At 41.3% G+C, this 23,071-nt stretch overlaps 2 protein-coding genes across 4 annotated transcripts in view; both read right to left on the reverse strand.

The window, feature by feature from the left end:
• Nucleotides 1-12,370, reverse strand: part of kcnab2a (potassium voltage-gated channel subfamily A regulatory beta subunit 2a) — a 92,522-nt gene extending 80,152 nt beyond the window's left edge. For 2 of the 3 annotated variants that reach the window (XM_084349217.1, XM_084349215.1), the window contains exon 1: nt 12,283-12,370. The gene's annotated coding sequence lies outside the window, so the exon portion shown is untranslated. Of the gene's footprint in view, nt 1-4,100; nt 4,424-12,282 lie in introns of those variants that run through there. The other variant, XM_084349216.1, reaches the window with a different exon arrangement.
• Nucleotides 12,371-12,629: 259 nt separating this feature from the next.
• Nucleotides 12,630-18,869, reverse strand: park7 (parkinson protein 7). The gene is made up of 6 exons (XM_084349310.1): nt 18,679-18,869; nt 18,057-18,158; nt 17,281-17,340; nt 15,282-15,351; nt 13,453-13,539; nt 12,630-13,118 (listed from the first exon to the last, which is right to left on the reverse strand). Exons 1-6 carry the CDS (start codon nt 18,766-18,768, stop codon nt 12,958-12,960), a joined length of 570 nt encoding a protein of 189 aa, XP_084205436.1. The 5' UTR covers nt 18,769-18,869; the 3' UTR covers nt 12,630-12,957.
• Nucleotides 18,870-23,071: the final 4,202 nt, after the last annotated feature.

Consider the following 23,071-nt stretch of genomic DNA (forward strand, 5'->3'; position numbering starts at 1 on the left):
TTGTAAAGAGCACCAACGAAACAGCACAGAACAAAATCTGATGTGATTTCACCAAAACTGCACCGACTTTGGCAGAAAATTGTGTTTTCATGTCAGACACATTTGAATAGAAAGCTGACTGAGAAAGAATGTTTTCAGGGCCTGTAGTATTGTAACTTATTATTGAACTGAAGATGGCAGCATGGTGGAACAGTGATTAGCACCCTTGCCTCACAGCAAGAAGGTCCTGGGTTTGAATCCCGCTGGTGGCGCTTTCTGTGCAGAGTTTGCATGTTCTCCCCATGCTTGCATGGGTTTCCTACAGTAACTTTGGTTTCCCCCACCATCAAAAACATGCCCAACTAGATTGATTCTCCAGTCGGTACCCTTGACCAAAGGCACTGGCTAAGATCTGGAGTTGGTCCCCAGCTGCAAGGGTTAACCCGCAACTAAAGGTGCGTTCACACCCTTTATTTTTGTCGCTGTCGCTCCAAAAAAATCGCTCTGCTGCTCAGCTGCTCAGCTGCAATCGCTCGTCGGCACAATTCAACAGATCGCTCTGATAACGTCATTCAAGCGATTCCAGTGAATTTCACGTCGCTCGGAGGCGCTCATTTCTTCCCGTTTTCAACGGTATACGCGGCTGACAACGGCCCAGTTTGATGAGCTGTTGGCGAGAATCAGAGGCAGGATTGCCCGGTTGGACACCAACTTCAGGCGCTCCATCCCAGCTGAGGAGCGCCTGGCCATTTGTCTCCGGTGTGTGTGTGTGTCAACGTTAAGCCGGCTTTGCTCTCTCAACTAAAGGAGGATGACAACACACCTGCTGAACAAATGTGTGAGAAATTCACTGAGTTTTGTGTGTGCGTGTCTGTGTGTGTTTGTGTGAGTGTGATGCCCCGTGGGAGCTCCAAAACAGGGCTAATGAAGCTAGACAGGCCGCTAAATCTCAACTGCAGAATGATTACTGAGCTCAGTTTAGGGAAACACCCCCACTGGAGCAACCAGCAGACCAAGCTGTAAAAACTGCAGAGAGTCAGGACCTATATTAGTGATTGGGCTGAGTGGACTGTCAGACGTGAAAGAGATACACATCCCCACTCAACCAAAATAGCTGTCTACACCAGCTGCATCATGACTTGCACCTCACTACGCATTACGTATGTAACTTAACCAAAGTGACTTTTTATACTTTCCCGTAAAACCCCAAAAACAATTAATTAATAGGCTTGTGTTGATTGGCGATGAGATTGTGTATCAACGATTGAGGGGATGACCAACGATTGGTTTTACCTACATCAATATTAGGGCAGTTTTTACTAACTTACTGTCAGAACTCAATAAAATCTTCGCCCAGCTGTGCATTTAGAGATGTTACTGGTGGAGTGGCGTTTCCACCTGTTGAGCCCCCTTTATCAGCATGAGACACTAGTGAATTTTAAATCCTTCATTAAAAACCAGTTCGCCATCTCTTTCCATGGATGTGACATCCCGCATCCCTGTTCTCCATGTGCCTGCTCGCCGAAACTTTGCTTTGCACTTCATTTGCACTTCTTAGATTACACAACAATATTGTCGCACCAAGCACAAAAACACTGACTTTTAAATGCGAGATGTCACAACTTTCTTTGGCAAAACTTTTATTTATTTATTTATTTTGATGCAACAAAAAGCCATCATGGTGCAGCCATCCATCGGAAATAGTGCGTTTTAGAGTGCTGTGGTGCTGCTGTCGCATTGTGTCCGAAAGGCCACTAAGTCATCCCTGCTGGCATTTCACTAGCCTGCTGTCACTCCCTGGCAATCAGATCACCTGTCATCAAACTCAAGTACTAACGATTGGGTGATATGAAAATACAAATGATCATCCAACTCTATCAAGCAATAATCTCAATGATAGGGTTAAAATGTCAAAAATTCACCAGTTCCAGCTTGTCAAATATAAATATTTGCTGGCTTTTTAGTCTTCTATGAGAGTAAAAGTGAGTATCTTTGGACTCTGGACTGTTGGTCAGACCAAACACCCATTTTAAATATTTCAACCTGGGCTCCAGTATTTTCAAACATTTTTTCATTAATTGATAATGAATGAAATCCTGAGCCCTACTATGGATGAATGGATTCAGTATAGATAATTGCAGATAATTTGCTGCTGACATGCTGCTTTCACTGTGTGGCTGGGGTAAACTTGGTGTTAACTGAGCTTTGTCCAAAGTACCTTCAAAGCAACTCTGAAACTACCTTTAGAAAATTACATCAAGGTTAGATATCATTATTTAAGAAAAGGGCTGAGCAATGAATCGAAACCTTATCAAAATAGCATGACGTCCAAATCGCAGGAGCTGCATTTTTTTGATAAAGCTAAATGTGCCCCAACATACTGGGTTTTTTTTGCATATCGTTCGTCCCTGCTTATGAGGCAAGATTTCCAAACCACCGGCAACAGGGCCAGAAAAGCACAATATCACTATATGTCGATATAAATATCAATATATGATAACAAGGAAAGAATGCTGACAAAACTTCTAGTTTCACATCATATCATGCATATTTATCCAGTATGCTGGATGATATAAGAACCCGGTTTGTGTCATGGATTATGTGCTCACATCTACCCTTAGACTGTGTGTTGTGTTTTGATGATTCATCTATACCTCTTTTTATAATAATATAAACTACTCAGCAGAAATTATTTGATGACTGCTTTCCTGTTTTGTCATTGCTCAGTGTGTCCAGGGTTCACTTTAAAATCTGAACATCCTGCATAATTGCAACATCATCAGAGAAGAAGTGTCTCCTTGGTTTCTGGCATAAAAAGTCGACGCCGAACCAAAGCACTTTCCAGATGAATCTGCTTTTCCTCTTATCATAGGATGTCAGATTGTATTTCTTTGAAGACATTTTGTTTGAAGTGTTGTTAGTAGTATTCCTTGTTGGGTCTTGCAAGTGCATTTCCCTAAGGGACAACAAACACAAAATTATGAAAAACCTTATTACTGTTCTAACACTATCCTATTTGTTGAAAATATAAGTGGTATTAACAACAAACAATTACTTTGTTAAGAGTTTGGCTATTCAAGGACAAATTAGTGCAACCATTTCAGAAAAGCAATGCTTTCTGCAATATTGACGTACAGGCCCAGTGAAAGGACACACGAGCACATGAATCTGCCTTTTCTCCTCGTTACAGAGCATTCAACAGCTTACTGCACCAAACTGAACCCCTGCAGCCTGCCTCTCCCGTTCTTTCGTCTTGGACCAGAGCCCATGGGCAGGCAAACACACAAACCGTATACAAAAGTGCACACACACACACACACACACACACAGACATGCACTAACGTGTACAAGCACACACAGGCATGCAGAGATACTGGCCCACAACAATCAGCCTCAGCATGAACACCCACACACAAACACACATTTAAATGACACGGTAACACATTCGGCCAGGCGCAGATGACTGTCACAACCTCTCAGCCACATACATCACAACAGTGGGAGAACAGTTAAAGCCTGACTGCAGGGTGTTGCTGGCTGTGGCGCCTGCAACAGATGGAACTGCAGCCGCAGCCGCAGCAGCAGCAGCAGCAGCAGCAGCAGCAGGGCAGGTGAGGTGAAAAGCAGTCGAACCGCCTGTGTCAATGCGCATGTGTGTGCATGTGTAATTTTGTGTGAGCCTGCACAAGTCTTTCACCCTGGCTATTTTAAGGTGGCTCTTTTAAAATCCTACAGCATGGCCAAGTCTTTGGCAAGAATTCAAAAGGACAGAGCATGCATAAAACCTGACAGACATTCAGAGAGAGGAGAGTAATGGAGTAGAGCAGAATAGATGCCAGTATAATAAGGTATGCAAAGACGGTATCCAATGCAGCAGCAGCAGCAGCAGCACTATCAACTGCAGAGACACTCAAAGAGATCTGTATATATGCTACCTCACTAGCATAGTATGGTTTTTGCTCCCCTGTAGGAGCAGACAAGCACGATCATTCGACTCTCACTGACAGAGCGAAGTGACAAGAGGCAGGAAGAGAGAGGGGTGAGAGAGAGGCAGAGAGAGGGCGAGAGATGCCAAAGACATGTAGCCTCAGACCTAGCGATGATGCTCTTCAAACACCCACCTCAGTCTGCTGCTGATTCCTGACGCAGTGAGCACAACCAGGGAGTAAATGCAGAATACAGGAGCTGTGATGGAGGAGCAGCAGCCAAAAATCCAAGAGCAGGAAAACAGAGAGGAGCGAGAGGAGGAATGATACAAGACTGGTGAATGTGAGATCCTGTGTGACAGAGATTATACGCTTGAGTGAGATGAGCATGTATGTCTGACATGAGAGAGACAGAAATACAGAAGGACAGAAAAAAAGTGACACAAGACAGACAGAAGAGGGACGAGGGGAACGGGGAGAAAGAAAGAAAGAGACTGAGAGAAGAGACAGAATAAATGTGTGAGCTTGGGGAGTCACAGAGCAGAGCAGATGCATTAAAGGAAATGCCCCTCCCTCTTTCCTCTACACACACACCCACCTCCCTTTGCACTGTCAGCATTCGAGTAAGCATGCATTCAGTGAATCAGAGTGAGCTGTAAATGGTGAAAGAGAAGGGTGGGCCAGAGGAATGCAAGCGAGAAGCATGTATGTTCATTTGAAATTCAATGACAAGACACTCCTTTCTGAAGTCTTCTGTGGTTTCCAAGATAGCTCGCTAGAGCTCAGATAGAAGGGGGGTATGTCCCAAAGCCCTGTGCAAGCACTCAAAAACACCCATATATTCTATGCACTATCATGAAATAAGATAAAATAAACATGCACAGTAAGTAATCTACACTGCAAACAAAGAAAGTTGGTAGGATCTAGTTGAAGCACCAACAAGTAGCTCTCTAAATGGTGAAAACCCTATCAGGTCCATTAACTAACAGTGCAACCTCACCTTCATGCAGAGTGGGGTCAAGTGAGAGGATTACTTCCCTACAAGAATCAATAACTTGTACTGCAATATGTCCATCAAATCTAATGCACCCTTGTATTTGTTAGCTGCCTGCTTTATGCTCTTCAACATAGTTTTAAATTTAAAATGAAATGCTCAAGATTTAAGAAACTACAATCTGCTAAGCAATTCCAATCTCAAGTGATTCAAAAAGTGCTGCCATTTCTGGAGTGGCTGCACCTTGCTGATAGTATTTGCAAGTAATGCTAGCACAAATCAATGAGCTATGAAAACACTGCTCTCACAAAGCAGGCATGGAAATCTGAAAAATAAATATAAATATTTTTTGTGGGGGATTCTTTGTTCCAACTGGTTTTCCGTACTACAGATTGCTCTGGGCATGAGGTAAGTGAACAGGTGGCTGAGCAGGTAGTCAGGCTCGGAGGTGATGCCTTCAAGTGGAACGCAGCCCAAGTCCCATCATGTGTTCTCAGACTCACCTGGGCCAAGGAAATATTTATCTTGTGTCAGTGTATAGATAAGCTAGTGCTTAGGCAAGACAACTGAAAGGTGTAGCACCATGTATGTATGTATATCAAATTATATAAGACATTAGGAGCATATCAATTGAACTGAAAGATTTATCATAAATCATGTGTGGCGTATTATGCAGTACTGAAAATGAGATTTTTGAAAAAAAAAAAAAAAAAAATACACATTTTCATTCTCTACCCAGTTTGTGGCAAGTAACTTCTAAGCACCTCTACTTCCAAAAAATACCCTTTGCTGTGATTTACCTCCCAGGTTTATTGTGTTCAGATCAGTTTCTTTTATATTTGTATTAATGGATTTGAACCCACCCTTTGTGTGTATACATGTTTGTGTGTGTTGCCCAGAGCCTGAGGGGACAGCTACAGCTTCACTGTTGCGCACCACTGTCCCTGGCCTTTCTCTCGGAGCTCAAGCCCAGTCACGGCATCTTCAACTTCTGCTTCCAGCCAGACTGGAGCTCCGCAGCTTGCTCTTCTCCAGTCATGACACCAACCATGGCGGAGTATCTGCTAGACAGTCTGATGGGGCCACAGCAAGAGATTTTCACCCACACTCACAATAATAACTACACTTTCAAAAGTTTCAAAGAGTTGGGGGCAAACCACATGGGGTCCATTCAGTCCTGCCAAACAATAACACATCTAAAGCATTTAATGTTGCCTTGAAATGGATAAATTTATGCTGGGTGACTGAGTTTGCACCATCTGCAACTGGGGGCCACAGTTGCAGACAAAAAAGGCACATGATCCTCAAAACACACTCCTAAACTTAGCCTCCAAAAATATCTATGTTCACACTGAACGGTGTGAGGTTTGGCTCTGTGCTATGTATCTAGGGTGGGAGGCTGTAGTCTGCATGTGACACTTGTGTTCTGCTCTGCCAGACAGCTGCATAAGAGAAAGGTGATGCTCCTGTGATCATGCCATGTGTTTGACTGTTTGCCTTCATCAAAACCTGCAGGGAAGTTAAAGAGGCACCCTGGTCATTCATTTTAACCCATACCTTCCTGCTGTCATCGCAAGATGGGGTTTGACACTTCACATCTATGGCAACATCGTATCCTTCCTTTTTCTCCACTCAACTATGCCTGTTTATGGTCATGTTGCTTACAGAAAGATAATAAACAACAACTGAAATGGTCCAAGCCAAACTGCAGAAAGGCACTATCGGGGGAAGTATCAACTAATCAATCAATCAATCAATTATCGAACTGCTGCTGTATTAACAGAAGTCAGCATTTCATCCTTTAGAAAGCAGGCTTTGCAGCTACTCTTATTTTGCTGACAATTCTCTGGTGGACCACACCTCAAAACTGTGTTGTTAGCTGAACTGCATTTAAACTTTATTTTTATAATCATGCAGAGAAGTTTTCATATCTGTCCAATAGGGTTAGGTTGACAGTCAGACCACTGAGCCCTCTACCACTGTAACTTTGTGATCTCTGGTGTATGCCCTAAGAGTCGGGAAGCTGCCCAGTTAGGCGAACCCAAGGCACTCAGTTAAACTGGAAGCAGCAGCATTTCGTTGCCAGGGCCACTGTTAGTGAGTTGCTTTCAATCGAGTTATTGTTATTTGTGTTACTGTTATCTTAGCTAAGCTTCTTCAGTATAGCTAGTTGGCTGACTTTGTTTCAAGCTTCAGAGGGGGAACAGAACTTTGTTACAAATGTGGTATGGAGAGAAAGATGTTTTTAAACCCAGCACCCAACAGAGATGTATATCAGACTATCGCCTGGCAAGTATAGCTGATCTGCCTGCTCCTTTCACCGACAGGAGCCAGAGTTTTCTTGGCTGCGTGATAAGGTTGAAGGTTGCTGTCACAGCGACATTGGATGGCAGCGGTGAATACAGTGGTGAGCTGATGAGGATTCTCTCTACTCGCCTGAGCATGTCAGCTTTTTTGCAATGGGACAGCTTTATTGATACAGTCAAATACAGAACAACTCCTGCCTTGCAGTAGCTAAGTGGCGAGACACTACCTGAAATACGACAAGTAGCTGTCGCTACAGGCGCATCCAACTTCAAAAATGCTGTGGAAAAGCAGGGTTCGGGCTAAACAGCAGGGGATGCATGCACAACCAGGCAATCACATGTAAGTCTTGGAAAAGCGGTGCAACTCGAAAATATTTCAACTTCTAAAAACTGATGGAAAAACATGACACACAAGAGAGGAGCGCACTCCAGGCACACCACGTCATAGAAAAACTATGTTAGCCACGCATCTTGGTGTGATCGGCTAGTCACAGCAAAGCTCTGTAATCAAGTCCATATTCACCTGTTTAACACTGGACCTCACTTTGATTAGACCTAGAACTACACATAGATATTTTTCACTTCACTGGAATGGCACCACAGTCTTAACCACAGGGGCTTGCCCTCTAAAGCTTGGTACAGAATGATGCAGGCATCTAAATCACTGCTTTAACAGTGCCTCTCCTGATTTATTGCTAATCACTACTTTTCTGAGGGTCTGCAACCACTCAAGGAGATGAATAGGATTTACTTGAATATAGATTACACGAAATGCTTATTTTAACACTATTGATTTTGATTTTTTTTTTTTTTTTTTTTACACACCAGGTGGTATTTAAATTATTTGATTAATTTACCTCTATAAGGATAAATACCACCAGTAAAAGGCAAAACAGAACTGACTTCCAAATTATTATCCCTCTGCATACAACGGCACATAACACTTTACATGCAGTTGGTTATACTTCCAGCTCCATATTGAGTTGACTCTGAGGTCCTTTGGGTATTGCTGAGGAGGCCATTAGGCTTTTAGTGCTGCAGTTTCAGCAAGGTCTCACTGGGATTTACCAAACACAGAACAGAACAAGTGACAGGCATTAAGTAAACAAAATTACAGGCTCTGAGGAATTAGAGTGTAACTTCTTGTACAACACAACACGCCACATAATCCTCAATCAGCTCCTAATCTGGTAGATGGGAGTGTTAAAATGCAGCGTTGACTGACTGATGTCTCCGACTGATAACAGGGGGGGTGATGATGTTTTCTACTGCTATAGCTTTGGACTCTACGCTTATAAGCAGATAATCAAAGACATGAGAGAGAAAAGCTTAGATGAAGTCTCAGATCTCAAAAGATGGAGTTCATAGAGGACAGTGATTATGCCACAGAGATATATTAAACCAGTGTTGTTAAGGGTGGGAATCCCTGATTTGATTCGATTCCGATTCAGAGGACTACAATGCAATTATCAAACTATTATCGATGCATATTGCATTTGATTTCTTTGCATTATTTTTTTACTAATTGCTCCTATTAGAACATAGTGTTCTTGTAATGATACACAATTATAATAAATGGATTAATTTACTTCCATTATCTTTGCTCATGCTCAGCCATCCTCACCAAAACTCAAGAAGTAGCTTTGGATGTAAATACTACAGACATGTTTGTCTGTTACCATTCACCATCCGAATGGTTTAGCCATCAGGAACGTACAGTCTAGTTTAACAAAATTGTTACATATGATCATAATGTCAAGAATTGGCTTTTAAATGTCCAAAAATTGACTTCTTTGTATTGACACATGATCTTTCAAGAGAGAATCACAATGCATCCAAGAATCAATTTTCTTCCCCACCCTTAAGTGCTATGCAATAAACTCCACTACAAAATTCCCACCAGACTACAGAAATAAGACATGTATACAGGCAACGTTAAGTGAATTTGCTTACAAGAAAAAATCGGCAGGATTGGAAAGAAGCAAATATTGGCTTCAGCTTCAAAAAACAATATGTGAGGGTCCCGAGTGGATCTCTTTTTCTTGACACAACAATATATGAATGATGCGGTTACCAATTATTCCAGGACAGGGGGAACTTCGGCTACAGCAAACAGTTGATGCTACACAACATCTGCACTTGTATGTGTATTTGGTCACCTTACGAACACACAACATACAAAAAAAAATAGTTATTCCATATAACAAACATGTTGAGTAAGGTCATTTTTCTGTTTTGGTTTAGGGTCCTCTTTTGCATTTTAGATTGGACCTGCTTAGTTTCTTTGGTTATAGCTGACCTAAGGACAAATCAGTGCAAATACCATTCCAGTTACGACCACTTCCAATACATACATAAAGATTTATTAAGATGCAAAGTTTGTACCCATATATCCGTGGAGCTGTAGCAATTAGTCAATTAACTGATTAAATGATTGAAAGCAAATTAATCACCAAATATCTTGATAAGTGATTTATCGTTTCAGTCTTTTCATGAGCAAAAATGCTAGTTTTGCTTGTTCTGCTTGTTCCAGTTTCCTTAATGTAAGGATTTGCTGCTTTTCTTTGTCGTTCGTGATAGTAAATGAAGAGTCGGTTTTGGACTGTTGATTGGACAAAAGATGCAATTTGAAGACATCACAAAGGCAAAAATCAATAATGGAAAATAATCGTTAGTTGCAGCCCTACATAGCCATGCAGCCCTATTGTTTATGGAAACACTAATTGCAAGAACAGAACAGACAACCTATTAACTGAGTGATAACTTTAACTCTGAACAGCCGAGTTCAGAGTTTCTCATTAACCTTTGCATTTGAAAATGTTCTAGATAAAAGTGAAGAGTATCTATGCAATTACCTTGTCATATTCTCATCTAAAAATAAACGAACACAAATTAAGTCTGTACTTTGCATTCGTACACGCCATCAGAGCAGTTTTTCAAAACTGTGTGTCAGGCAAACTAAGTCCCCCAGAGTGATTAAGTGGGGCGAAATGCACTCAATACAAACAAACTCATACGGATCAGTTTAAAGTATATAATCTAACATTGTTTCATCGATAATGTGAAGCAGCAATACCAAAGTAGTAAAGCATAAATCACAAAGATATCTCTGCAGTTTCAGATTACTTTCCCACTTTGACATAAAATGGCTATCTTGTTTCAAAGTTAAGCAAAGGAGTCAACGACCTATAGTGGTTCAAACTGCACAGTCACCAAGTGCTATAATTCAGATTCCACATAGAGTGAAGTGCCAGAGATCGACAAATCTATCCATTCATTGCTGATGACACAAAAAATGTTGATGTTTGATGAAATCCCACTTGCCTGCAAATTGCCTATTACCTTTTCAAATGTATCTGCCAAAGCAACTCAGGCAAGCAAATTCAGTCTTCATTGTCTGCAGGCCAATGCAAGTGGGGGATCTAATCAGGAGATGCAAAGTGCAGCACTCTAATTGCATCATTAGCTAAACCAATGACTCAGTCACAGTGACTTCAGCCTCACCCTCCCCCCCACCCCTCCCTCCCTGCTCCTCTGCCCCATCCAGAAATAGGGAGTCAAGCCTCAAGCGCTTTACTGTACAGCTGCTCAAGCAGAATAATTCTAACATGTTATGTGCAACAGCGCAAAATGTTAACGTTCCAGAAATATCCAACTGAAAAGCATAGCATTAATGGGACTGTGCTATACAACTGTCATCAGGACATTTATCTAAACACTTGACTTCCAGAGAGTGGCAAAGATCAGCTTCTAATTGTGAAGCTCAACATATTAGCTGCAGCACATGATGCAATGATGATGTCTCAACATGACAGGAATAGCCTCATCCAAAATGTTGAAGACTGTCATAGGGCAAACAACTAGCCTGAAACGTTTTGCAGTGCACCCACAGGTAACAGTCATAGGGCGCACACTCATGATTTGGATTTTGATGTAATGTGATGTTAACAGTAAACAGTGCTCTCATGATGCACTGCAAAGGGAGCCGAGCCTCGCAGTCTTTTTTTTTTTTTGACTCACTTTTTTGTTTGGTTGTACAATGGTGGATGAAAAAGCCACTTGAGCAGCCCTCTTATTTGGATGACCCCCCTGACTTGCTGTAGAAAAGAAGAGGCGGTTTCCCAGCAAGTGAAAATGCAGCCTACACCAGAAATAACTTGCAGTGCATTTCCTGTCAATGTAAATTGAAAGACGTGAAGATGACACCTCTGGTCCTTCCTGTTGTGAGTGCTAAAACGAAAATGAGGGCATGGTCTTGATGGGCCTCGTGTCAATGAAGATGGTGGAGATAAATCAGAAATGAGGATATGATGATAAGTCAGTGACATAATACCAACGTGACCTTAACTTCAAGATCATGATATTTCCAAGTAAAATATGTGCACAATAAATCTCTCTAGGTTTATTTTGTTAGTTGCACGTGCTTTTTCTCGTTGTCACGGTGACGCCTCGCACTGACAACCTGGCCTCTGCCGCACTGGAGCCTATTAGCTACCGTCAGTGAATGCAGCACAGTCTGACTGCGGCTGCTGAGGATGGAGAGCTTCTGGAGCTGACGACTCCATGTCGGGTCACATCTGCAGAACGATCTCTCAGTGTTAGGATACGGTGTTCCTCTGATTTTACAAGCTTTCTCTTGCACTCAGTCTGAACTCATCTTTGAATAACGAAGATGTAGGGAGCGTTACCTCAGGCTAACGTTACTCTGCTCTCTCTCTCAATTCGAGGCGCTGGTGTCAATCCATTTTGCCATGGATTGCAACGAACTTGAAGCTCACCACTCAACACACTCAGCAAGCTAATCACGGCCAACAGAATGACTGAACACCCACTCTCTTTTTCTTAGTGATGTAACACTTGCCCGCGTTGTTTTATTGTTTTATTAACTAGCTAACGGTAACGCTGCCATGTCATGTTAATTTCGATACCGTTAGTTGCTAGTTGCCGTGATTAACGTTGCGTAAACTAGCTGACATGAAGATATTTAAACGCCACTTGAACAAATATCATCGTTTATAAACGTGTGAATAAGCCACACATCACTTCCAGTTACAAGACAAAGCCAAACTGCTCTTACCTTTGGCGAAATCCTCCTCTTCCTTTCAGTCTGTGTGAAGACCCTCAGGATTTTGTTGCTCTGACACAACTACCACGCGCTGCACCAGAGCCCCGCCCTGCTGGCTGCGGGCGAGCTGCCATTGGCCAGTTAGGATACAACTGCAGCCAGGCCGACGCTTCTCATTGGTCAGACCGCCTGCCAATCTATTTGGATTCTGCTTCCCGCGTTCTAAGCAGTGCTCACAATACATTGCATGATGCAGCCTATATTTAGGTGTCAACAACCAGTGCAAGCATGTGAAAACAAGTCACAGTGACCTCCAGTATTAATATACCCGGTCGATATAAAAGAGAAGACAACCAGAGTTTCATCACATTTATGTTTTAATGACATGATACAAGCAAACACATTATTTGATGAATCTCTACAGCGAAACAAAATAATTTCATCTCCTTTGGAAAGCCTGTGCAGTGATATTGTATTTCAGTGTTGGGTGCCTTTCATTGCCAACTAGGAAAGACAGAGGAAGACAATAACCTGTCAGAACAGAAACATCCTTATGTCCCGGAGGGTGAATGATTTGTCACAAGTGACTTTGACTCTTTGTGCCAGCTACATTGGATTAGCTGTCTCAGTAGTGCCAGACGTATATAGCGGGCAGTGCTGCTTGCAAGTGAGTGAACGCGGATGCAGTCAGTCTTTCATAACAAGAGGAGCTTTGACTTGAGCTGCAACCTCAGCCCCCATAAGTTCCTCTACAATCGTCAAGGCAAACTCGAAGCTGGTTCCTGGCCCACGGCTGGTGATGTAATGTCCATCCTTCTGTACTCGAGCATCTGAATATTTATAGTGGTCTAAAAAAAGACAGAGCAATACCATAAGGATAATCACAATAGCAACAGACATATCAGCACTTACACATAGATAATCTATCATCATTTCAGCTGACCCAGTTCTAGCATATTCTGTCAAAATCCTGCATCCGCCTTCACTTGAGTGGTGTGCTCTCCACTACATACTGACATGATTGTCTATAGGCAAACAAAGAGTTAGTACAGCACCATCTGCTGCCTGTTACAAATAATTACAACTCCTACTATTCTGGTCGGAGCTGCAAATGTTAAAGATACTAGGTGTGCATTTCAACACATTTCCCACCCTTTCGTTTGCATGAATTGTTTTCTTTACCTCCAGCCATCATCTTGTCCTTCATGCCAGGGTGTGTGGTGACCGTGCTGCCGTACCCGATGCCATGTGCCAGAAGAGCAGTGGGACCTGCAGAAGGGCGAAGCTGTTTAAGGCTCATTTAACAGCTTCCTGTTATAAAGTGATACTAGAGAACATGTTCTGCTGCTTGTGTCAGTCCAGGTTTTCATCTTTACACAGTTTATTTCCTTTTAAAAAAAAAGAAGTCAATGCTAAAATAGGGTGAAATACTAGATCCTTGAATCACTTCCTTCAAGCTGAACACAAGAAAATGCAAAAAATGCTGTATTTAACATCAGGGATTTCAGTTAGCACAATAAATGAGCAGCATAAGTACAAAATATTTGATGACAACACTATGTCCTAAAGGTGTCCTCAAGTGTACCATTGTTTCTAATAATACACACATGCAGTATACAATTTCAGCCTCTCTCCAAAGACTCTGCACCACATTGAAAAGAGACGGAAAAAAGGAGAGGCTGAAGACATTGACTGCTGCTGCATTAACTTTGGCAATGTCCTAGCACTGCAGTGAGCTCATCCAAAAACTGTTAATAAATAGAAAGTTATTGATTATGCTCCTTGGCCGCCTTCCCATGCAGTCTAAAGATTACACTTTCCCCTGGCAGAACAGCAGACTGCCAGTTAAAGCCAAGCTACTCTTGTTACAGCCAGTCCCCACCCAAAGGACGCCAGTCTGGGAGAAAGAGAGACCTTTGAGAACCAGAGTCAGACAAAGGCTGATGTGAAGAGAAGGGTGATGACGCCCTTCTTTATATGACTTGATTAAATTCTAAAAATGATGTATCTATGTTTTGTGGGCATGACCTTATGCATGGAAGAAATATTAGCAAAAAAAAAGTATACAATACACTCATTATTGTTCTGGTTTTCAATCAAGTCGTTTTTGAATGGACCTTTTTTACATGTCAGGATATTATTCTCCATGTTAGAATGAGTCTTACAATGGGCCCAGTGCTGCCAGGTTCATTAAACTGTATATTCCTGTGAGGATTTCCAGTCATTTTCTAGGACACCCTTCAATCCACTTTGCCGCATTGGTCCCCGTCCCTATTCAGAATGTCCTTCCAGTGTCCTTTCTCTGCATACGGTGGCTGTCAAATAAAATGTCAGTGCTTATGGGTTCACTCAGGGACAGTTATTAATCAAACCCTCACCCTTTCATTACAAATGCCAAAAAGGGGTCACACATGACCATAATTTAATGAAGCATGTCGTTTGTTAATGGTGTCTATTTTTCAAAATGTAGTCAAGGTGTGTGATCAACTCTTTTAAGGGCACATCCAGTTACTAATATAGCGGAAAATCCACTGAATCCACTGCCATGTGTATAAAAAAACTGCACCTTTTTCCTGTCCAAGATCTTTAATCATAGTTTCAGGCAAATCCAAATCCCATTTACCGGCACAACATTAGCCTGGTATGTTTAAAACCACAATATAGTACCTTTAGTGTTATTTCTAGTTAAAAATGGTTACAGGTCACATCGAGGCATAGTGCACGCTTTTTTAATTTCTATCATTGGAATGTCAAACTGGTTTGATTTGATATGGAAAATGACTGTGAGTGCATTTTGTGCCCAATTACTTACAGTATGAAGATGCTATTTTAGAAAGCGAGCGCCAGAATAAACTGCACTGTGTAGGCTGGGTAATTTTCATCTATTTGATTAAAAGCAGCAGCATAGTGGTCAAAGTTGAGGTCATGTCATATTTAAACTTTAACCCATCGAAAAGCATCACTATTAGAAGATGGTCCTGTATAATTTCATCGGTTTTCACAAAGTGTACCTGCACAGATGGCTGCAATCAGGCCTTTTCTGCCATCTTGATCCCTCAGCACCTCCTTCACAGCAGGAGACTGTAAGAGAGCATAAAAAACCAGGTGCACTCTGAGTCATTTGTAGGCCATGTGCCTGTACAGTGTATTTGCTGACTATGGTGTGATCACTGAAACAAAGCGGCAATGTTTTAAACACGTCACTGTACAAATGCAGATTTATTAAACACTAACAATAATGTTCCAGCGAAACAGATTTACTTTTTGGGAACACTAAACGAGTGAGCAGACACTCCTCTATGCAACCACTGTAGCACAGAGGGATAGAGAATAATAGAGAATAATGGAGAATAGCTGACCTAAAAGGCATTCTTAAGAAGAATGAAAGTATAACCACTGATACCAAGAAACAATACATGAAATATGAACCCAGTCTCAGTGCTTGAATATGAATTATGGTGACACATTGTTATATTGCTTTTAGGGCCATTTATTTTTTATTGTATTTATCATCCATCCAATTTCTATAGCCATTTATTCTTTTCAGGGTCACAGAAGGGCTGTATCCTTTCCCATCATGCACCGGACAGGAGGTAATTTATTAATTAACACAGTATATTGAATAAAATAGAATAACCTCATGCCTCCCCGACTTAAAGGATAACTACCGTTTTTTACAACCTGGACCTTATTTCTAGCAAAATATATGATCATGTACTCACCCAGATAACTTTGGTGTCATTCGGCGTCGTTCGGACGAAATTAGATCTAGTGTTGCGCCGATATATCCATATAATGCGAGTGACGGGGCAGCGACACACAGCCTCTATATAACACATTATCTGCCACGAAACTAGTTCATTTCATTAATATTTTGTCATGATACGCTAGTGCTATTCCCCTCTGAGTCCGGGCTCGTCCGTTATCAACATCCAGGGTCAAACTAGCCGTAGCAGCTACAGGTAAACAAGCCGGGCTGTCGCGGGTGCGCGCGCAGCTCAGAGACGACATCTTCCAGATCAGAGGCAGTAGGGCAACCTACAGACCCCGGATGTTGACAATAGATGAGCCCGGACTCAGAGGGGAATAGCACCAGCATATCGTAACAAAATATTGGTGAAATGAACTCGTTTCGTGGCAGATAATGCTCATAAAGGCTGCCCTTTGGTGCCCCGTCACTCGCATTATATGGATATATCGGTGCTACACTGGATCTAATTTCGTCCGAACAACGCCAAATGATACCAAAGTTATCTGGGTGAGTACATGATCATATATTTTGCTAGAAATAAGGTCCAGGTTGTAAAAAACGGTAGTTATCCTTTAATATAAAACAAAATATATTGTAGATGCACGATACAGCGTAGAGAATGGTTGCTGATGGGTTGTTTCTTATGCTGATAAAACCACACCTGCACAGTCCACAAGGGGCGTGTCAGTTAGGTTTTTTATATCATTGTACAAAAGTATGTGTTTAAGTGTTATACAGAAATAATAAAAATTTGAAATCAGACAAATTCACGTTCCCGATATTGTTATTCAAGTAAAATAATATTTAATGGGGAATTCTGGTATTTTTAAAGCTGGGCCCATATTTTGGTGTGCAAATGACTAATAGATGTATGGGGCCCAAAAAGAAAAACCCTGTATAATCCCTTTATTTGGCTTGTTTTGTTAGTAATTTCTGCACTAGTTTTAGTTGTTTGTAAGAACATATTTTACATGGGGTTGCAGGCATGACATTTTGTTTTTTTGCTTTCAAAAGGAGACATCCTGACAGAGAAAGTTTGAGAACCACTGGGCCAAGCAGGACCACAGCAGCACAGCACGGCCGTGCCCTGCCTTGAGGTGGTAATGGAAACAAATGTCCTTGAGGGTTGACCTGGTACGGCCTGGCTAAAGCTGACCAACCACGACTCATGGAAAAACCCTTGATGTGCTTGAAACCTTGCAGATCAAAACATGAAGAAAGTCATCAGCTTGCTTTCAGTTTATCTGAGAATTTCTCACCTCTGCCAGGTTCTGGGCTCCTGGCATTCCTCCCGGCAGAAGCACCACATCATACGGCCCCTGGGACACAAACCATGAGAGATAAAGGGAGACTGCAAGCTTTGAAATAGCAGGAAACTATCAAACATGATGATGATAATGAAAATATACACATTACAAAATACTAATTATGTGTATACATTGTTCTGTAACTATGGACTGGATGAAGTATTTCTTAATAGTGAAAAGGTCAACATCTGTATATTCAGAGAATCTGTGTTTACTTGGTATAAAGAGGAATAGGCTGGTGATATATGGACTGAACCAACACTACGTACATTTAGGATGATAACATTTGAATATGGCACTGCGAATTATGTTTTATATAATTAAAGTGAAAAGAAAAGATCTTAATGTGTAAAATTAAGTGGGCTGGAGAAAGCGTGGGAGATAAGAAAAAAGCTCTTCATCAAGATACACTGAAGATTGATATTTATAAATCTTCAGTGTCTAATATTATTTTCTCTCTTCTGCAAGAAACTGGTGGTACAGTATTTTGTCATTTAATTCATTTTATGCATTTACAGAATTTTTTTTGCTCATACTTGTAAAACCGGAAGATGACATACATTCTGTATTATGATGGTGTTTTGTTATCCCATGTGGGATGGGCCAGATATTGGCATGACACAGACAAACAAAACAACCAACTTACTAACTAACTGTGGCTTTGACTGGCTTTCGGCTACCCTGTAAACATGCAAAGACAGTGTCAGTGGACAGATGCTGAAGCCAACCTGTTTGCTGGCCTCCTCCAGGCTAGCGTCAGGGCAAATGACGACGTTTCTGCTGCACTGGACTGGCTCTTTGCCCGTCAGTCCTGCAACCGTCACTGCAATCTACAGGTGTGGGTGAGTAATACAAAAACACAGCATTGGCATCATGGCACGACATGGCATCCTGTCTGTATATGGAGCCTTTTATTTTGAAAGCTATCAAATGGCGGAGAGGGGCAGAGAGGTTGGACTTTTGACATTTAACTTGGCCTCCTCCTGCACTCACTGTAAAGGTTACGAGTGCGTCCACAGTTGTCTAATTAAAGCATTAAATAGCTAGAAACATCACTGTGAACGGTCAAATAGCGCTAAAGCTAGTGCTACTGTTAGTTCGGGAAAGTTAGCAAGCTAGTTTGTGTTGACGTTAGCTCGCTGTATGTTGTTGCTCCACGTCATTAACATAGTGACACTATGTCTTAACAAAGCTGCCCAGTGAAGCACTAAAATCATGATACTGTTGTGAACTGAGTGAATGAGTGACTAACGTTAGTATTAATCCAGGCTAGCTGGCTGACAGTAGCATTATAAGCTAGCTAGCTGCTAACATACAACAAGTGAACAAGCCTGCGGACAGGCTACGAACCCCGGCTCTGCGCATGATGTCCACAGGGATGACAGTCTCCATCTCCTCTGCACCTTTAGACAGGATTACTAACGCCCTCTTGCCCGCCATGGTTAGCTTACTGTTGTGCTACTGACAAGTGCCAAGGGGCTAATATCACTGTGCAACTTCCAGCAGCAATTGGCATGCTCCGCAGCGAGGGTTTGACAGGAGCGGGGTTGCCAGGCTGCGTGCCTCTATCCCCCTTTCAAGGATGGTGCTACATGTCCTACTCTACCACTATACAGCATATACTGAGTGTACTGTACAGCAGTAGTAATACACGTCAAGTATGAGCCCTAACCTAAAAAATAGTGTCATGGCTTAAACCAATTTATGAACCCAAGAGGCAGGAACTGCAAAACTAATGTAAATAGCGTACACATGCACGGAGATAGAAGAGAAACTTGCAGGACAGTAATACTGAAAATAGACAACTAAGAGCTGCAGTATTGTTTATTAGTTTTGTTTAACTTTGTTATGTTGGAATTGCAATAGCTTTGAATGTGCTTTGTGATCTAAACAACACCAGACTAATTTAAAAGTGGCTAAGCTTGTTCAGTAGACACTTTCCACCTGAGGCCGACTGAGGTCCAACTAAATCGTAAGCAAGGAACATACAGTAAGTATAAAAATCTTCTTTTCCAATCTTAAAGGTGTGATTTGTAAAATATGTCCAGAATTTGAAGGTAGCTCCAAAAACATAGGGGGCAGCATATCACCAGGGTACTTGCTTTGGTAGCCATCATTGGTTGTAACTAGCTACCGTAAGCCGTTGATCACAAGGAGTCATCGTGGGCGACTGGGCTTATGGTGAGTTACATTGCAAGTTGGAAGTCAGGACCAGGACTATGACTTTGGAGACGAGACACGGCAGGCGGGGATGAAAGAGGAAGAAGTAACAGAGAATAGGAAGTCAGCAGCGGGTGAAAATGGCATGGCATAACCTCAAAAGTCTTTGTCAAAAGTGTGTATCCTTCACATTCTGTTGATAATGTGAGTTAGTTTTTTTTAAATATCTTGGTCATAACTTACAAATTGCTACCAAACCACAGTCCATGTATGTGAAAATTGAAAACAAATCGTCACCTATACATGTATAGTTGTACAAGCTACGCCTAGATCACTTACATAACATTAAGACCATAGTTATAAGATATATATAAGATTAATATATTGAGTGATATACCACTAGAAACAAAAGGTTTTTCAGTCAGTTAAGTTGCAAACAGGCATCAAAATGAGGTTCTCACAGTGGCCCTTAATAACAGACAGTACATTCGTTCTTCCAGCAGATGGAGGCATTAACCAAAGATTCAGGATGGGATGTCAGGGAAGGTTGAGAAATAAGTGAAACAGTGATGTTCTCTGCTGTCTTGAATCCAAAGGAAAATGTTCCTCAGACTGGAGTGAAGCTGTTTTTGAATAAATGCACCTACCAGTTAATCACAGGCTTATCATCAGCTCCAAGGTGCAATTTAAAGAGCTCATTCAGAGACATGATGAATGTGCTTTTGAAAACAACACCAGGCAGCAGGTCACCAAGTTCACCAAGTTCTCCGAGATCTGTCTGAGAACGTCTGCACCAAAACTCTTAAGACATTTAGGGAATCATATTCCAGTGTAAATCCCAGACTTAATGTCTGGGGCTTTAGTGTGCAGGCTCCCATCCTAGTTAATGTGCCTCTGTGCATTCTGCTGCTGAAATTCACTTTCATATTTGTGCGACAATCTAGAGCCCAGTGAAACGGCAGATTAGACAAAAGCGTAGGGGGTGCTGGCAGCAGGTTGTTTATTGCGTGCCTGTGAGTGAATCCAAGAGGCAGCGGTGATTACCAACATATGCAGCTGGGGATCAACAGAACCAGACCCGCGGTGGCACTCAAGCTAATTTCCATACATTAATTCACTTATGTGCATTTACTAATTCCTTTCAGTATGTAGTCATAAAGTGCAGGATCACACTGACAAAATATTCCTAAGTGACGGTCGTAAGAATGACAAGTGATGTCTGAGACAAAGCGGTCTGACTAACAACTGACAAATAACAGCCTATAACTGTTCGCACAGGGCTTCAACTCTAACACCTTTATACAAAACAGAACAGATTACAACAAATCCTGGAAAATACTGAAAACACAATAAAGACAGGAAATGTTCTATGTTTTTATTATTGTCAACAATCAATACATTGATCCTACTAACAAGGATTGCTTGTGTAGCCAAAGCTTTACAGTATATAGCTTATTCTTTACATTGTTGTCCAAATGCTATTAAAAACACATATATGATGCTTTTGATGACATGTTCCTTTATTACTATGAACACAGGCACTGAAGAGACCTTCACACATGATCCTGTTGCCATAAATACTTACTAGCACATATTAATCCACAGCTGAAAATAGTCCCACAAATGTGCAGTATTCTCCTGTTTGAATAAAATTCGCTAAACGCAACATGCTCAACTCTTTTAGGAAATAAATCTTTTTTAAAAATGAAACTATATGTATATATGTGTTGGCATTTTTTAAGTTTTACCTCATCGGTAGAAAATGGGCTTAGGGCTGAGAACCACGGACAGGCTAGAGAAGTGGAAAGTCTTGAAACACATTTGATTTTCCCTATTTTCAAATGCTTCTTCTGACAATAAGAACAATATAAAATGAGCCCAAAATTATCCTTTAAAAAATGTAAAAATGGTCAGCTGTTAAAGATATAATATGCTACATTTCTAGAGCTTGACTGATACTCGATTTTTGGGGCTGATGCCGATATTGGGGAGCGAGAAATTCCAATAAATAGCAGCTGATGTACACATTTTTTGCAACGATCCCTAAATGTGGTTATTATGACTAAGGTATGTCACGGAGCGAGGATATTATACCAATTGAACAATAAACTTTATTGACTAAAATGACACCAGTGCACTGAGACTAGGGCTGTCACGATATCAGATTTTCACAACACGATTAATGTGATCAAACTAATTCACGATAACGATAGACACAAAATGCTATCAGTCAAATTCATCTTTTACTTTGTTTACTGTCCCTTTGTCTTGTTTTTCTTAAATAAATTACCCTCAAAATACGAGTGTGGGGAGGTGGAGAGAGGGTCTGTAAGCATATCTGTACAAAATAACAATTACATTGAACGAATAGTGAAAAGGCAACAAGATGAACAAATAAACAAAAGATCCCCGGGGCCTAACAACAGCGCTGGGATATTCACACAATATTATCATATGTGTGTTATTAACAAGATATCAATCGTCAATTTTTATCATCAATACCGGTACATTGTGACGCCCCTTACTGAGACAGTCAGCTTCACTGGGACTTCAGTGATTTTCTGCATTATAGTCTCTGACAAAATTCATTTTGGTGCATACTGGACAACATATACGACAATACTGATATATCTGTGATAGGCCAATATTGGTAGATTTGATAACAGATAGATAGATAACAGATTAATATATTGGTCAGGTTCTAAATATTTCTGCGTTACTATAAATGACTAGACTAGAACAGTGTTCCCCGTTGTGTTTCATTTGGTCACCTGTCACCACATCATGACTTCCAGGAGAGAGTCAGATTGAGGAAGGAAGTCAAACACGGCTAAACATAATACGGGTAAAACTATAAAACATTACCTCGTCCGTGAACATTTCGGCCGGAGTCACTCACATCAGATAGATTATCATCAGTAATGGTGGTTGTTTAACAATGAAGATAACAACTCCCATGATCCCACGCTACTTATGTCTTCTGTTTTGGTTTGATTAGTAGCAGAGATGACATACTGTGTGTTTAAAGCGTGCATATACAAACTGAGTTGAGTGGCAGAAGATGGTCAGTCAGAGTATGTACACGCTGTTCAGTATAGCCTGCATGTTCACGTTGGGATATGTGAGATTGGCCTGTGGAGTAAAACTATGCGCGTCAGTGAATTCTTTGCGTGTTATTATTTCTCCCGCGCTCTCTCACTCCAGCATCACCGGGCCTTGCTCTGCTTTATCTGGCCCTTCACAGAGGTCTGCTCCAAAACCTGAAGGGCTTCTGGAATCGAACCTCCGGGGAGACGAGAATACAGAAACTTTTTATATATATATATATATATATAAGACGAGGACAGAGGAAAAAGAAAATCCTCAAACTGAAATGAAGGAAATTCCACAAATTACCATTTGTCACAAAGTAATCCTGTTACTATTGCAAAGAATATGGAGCGGTGTAAACATGGAAATAGACTGCTAATATGGATGTAGCTTACAAGCAGAGGCTCTGTTCAGTTGAGATATACGGCTGCAGACCCTGTTTCAGATCCCCAGTAAGGAAGAGTGCCACAAAATTCAAAGTGGTTGCAGAAAA

This window comes from Pagrus pagrus (genome assembly GCF_965226575.1).
Source record: "Pagrus pagrus genome assembly, chromosome: 3".
In the NCBI taxonomy this organism is placed as follows: domain Eukaryota; kingdom Metazoa; phylum Chordata; class Actinopteri; order Spariformes; family Sparidae; genus Pagrus; species Pagrus pagrus.

Coding starts and splice junctions, on each gene's coding strand:
- park7 (XM_084349310.1), bottom strand. CDS start 18,768: ATGGCGGGCAAGAGGGCGTTAGTAATCCTGTCTAAAGGTGCAGAGGAG. Junction 15,352..17,280: donor GAGCCCAGAACCTGGCAGAG/GTGAGAAATTCT, acceptor GCTCTCTTACAG/TCTCCTGCTGTGAAGGAGGT. Junction 13,119..13,452: donor GGACAAGATGATGGCTGGAG/GTAAAGAAAACA, acceptor GTCTTTTTTTAG/ACCACTATAAATATTCAGAT.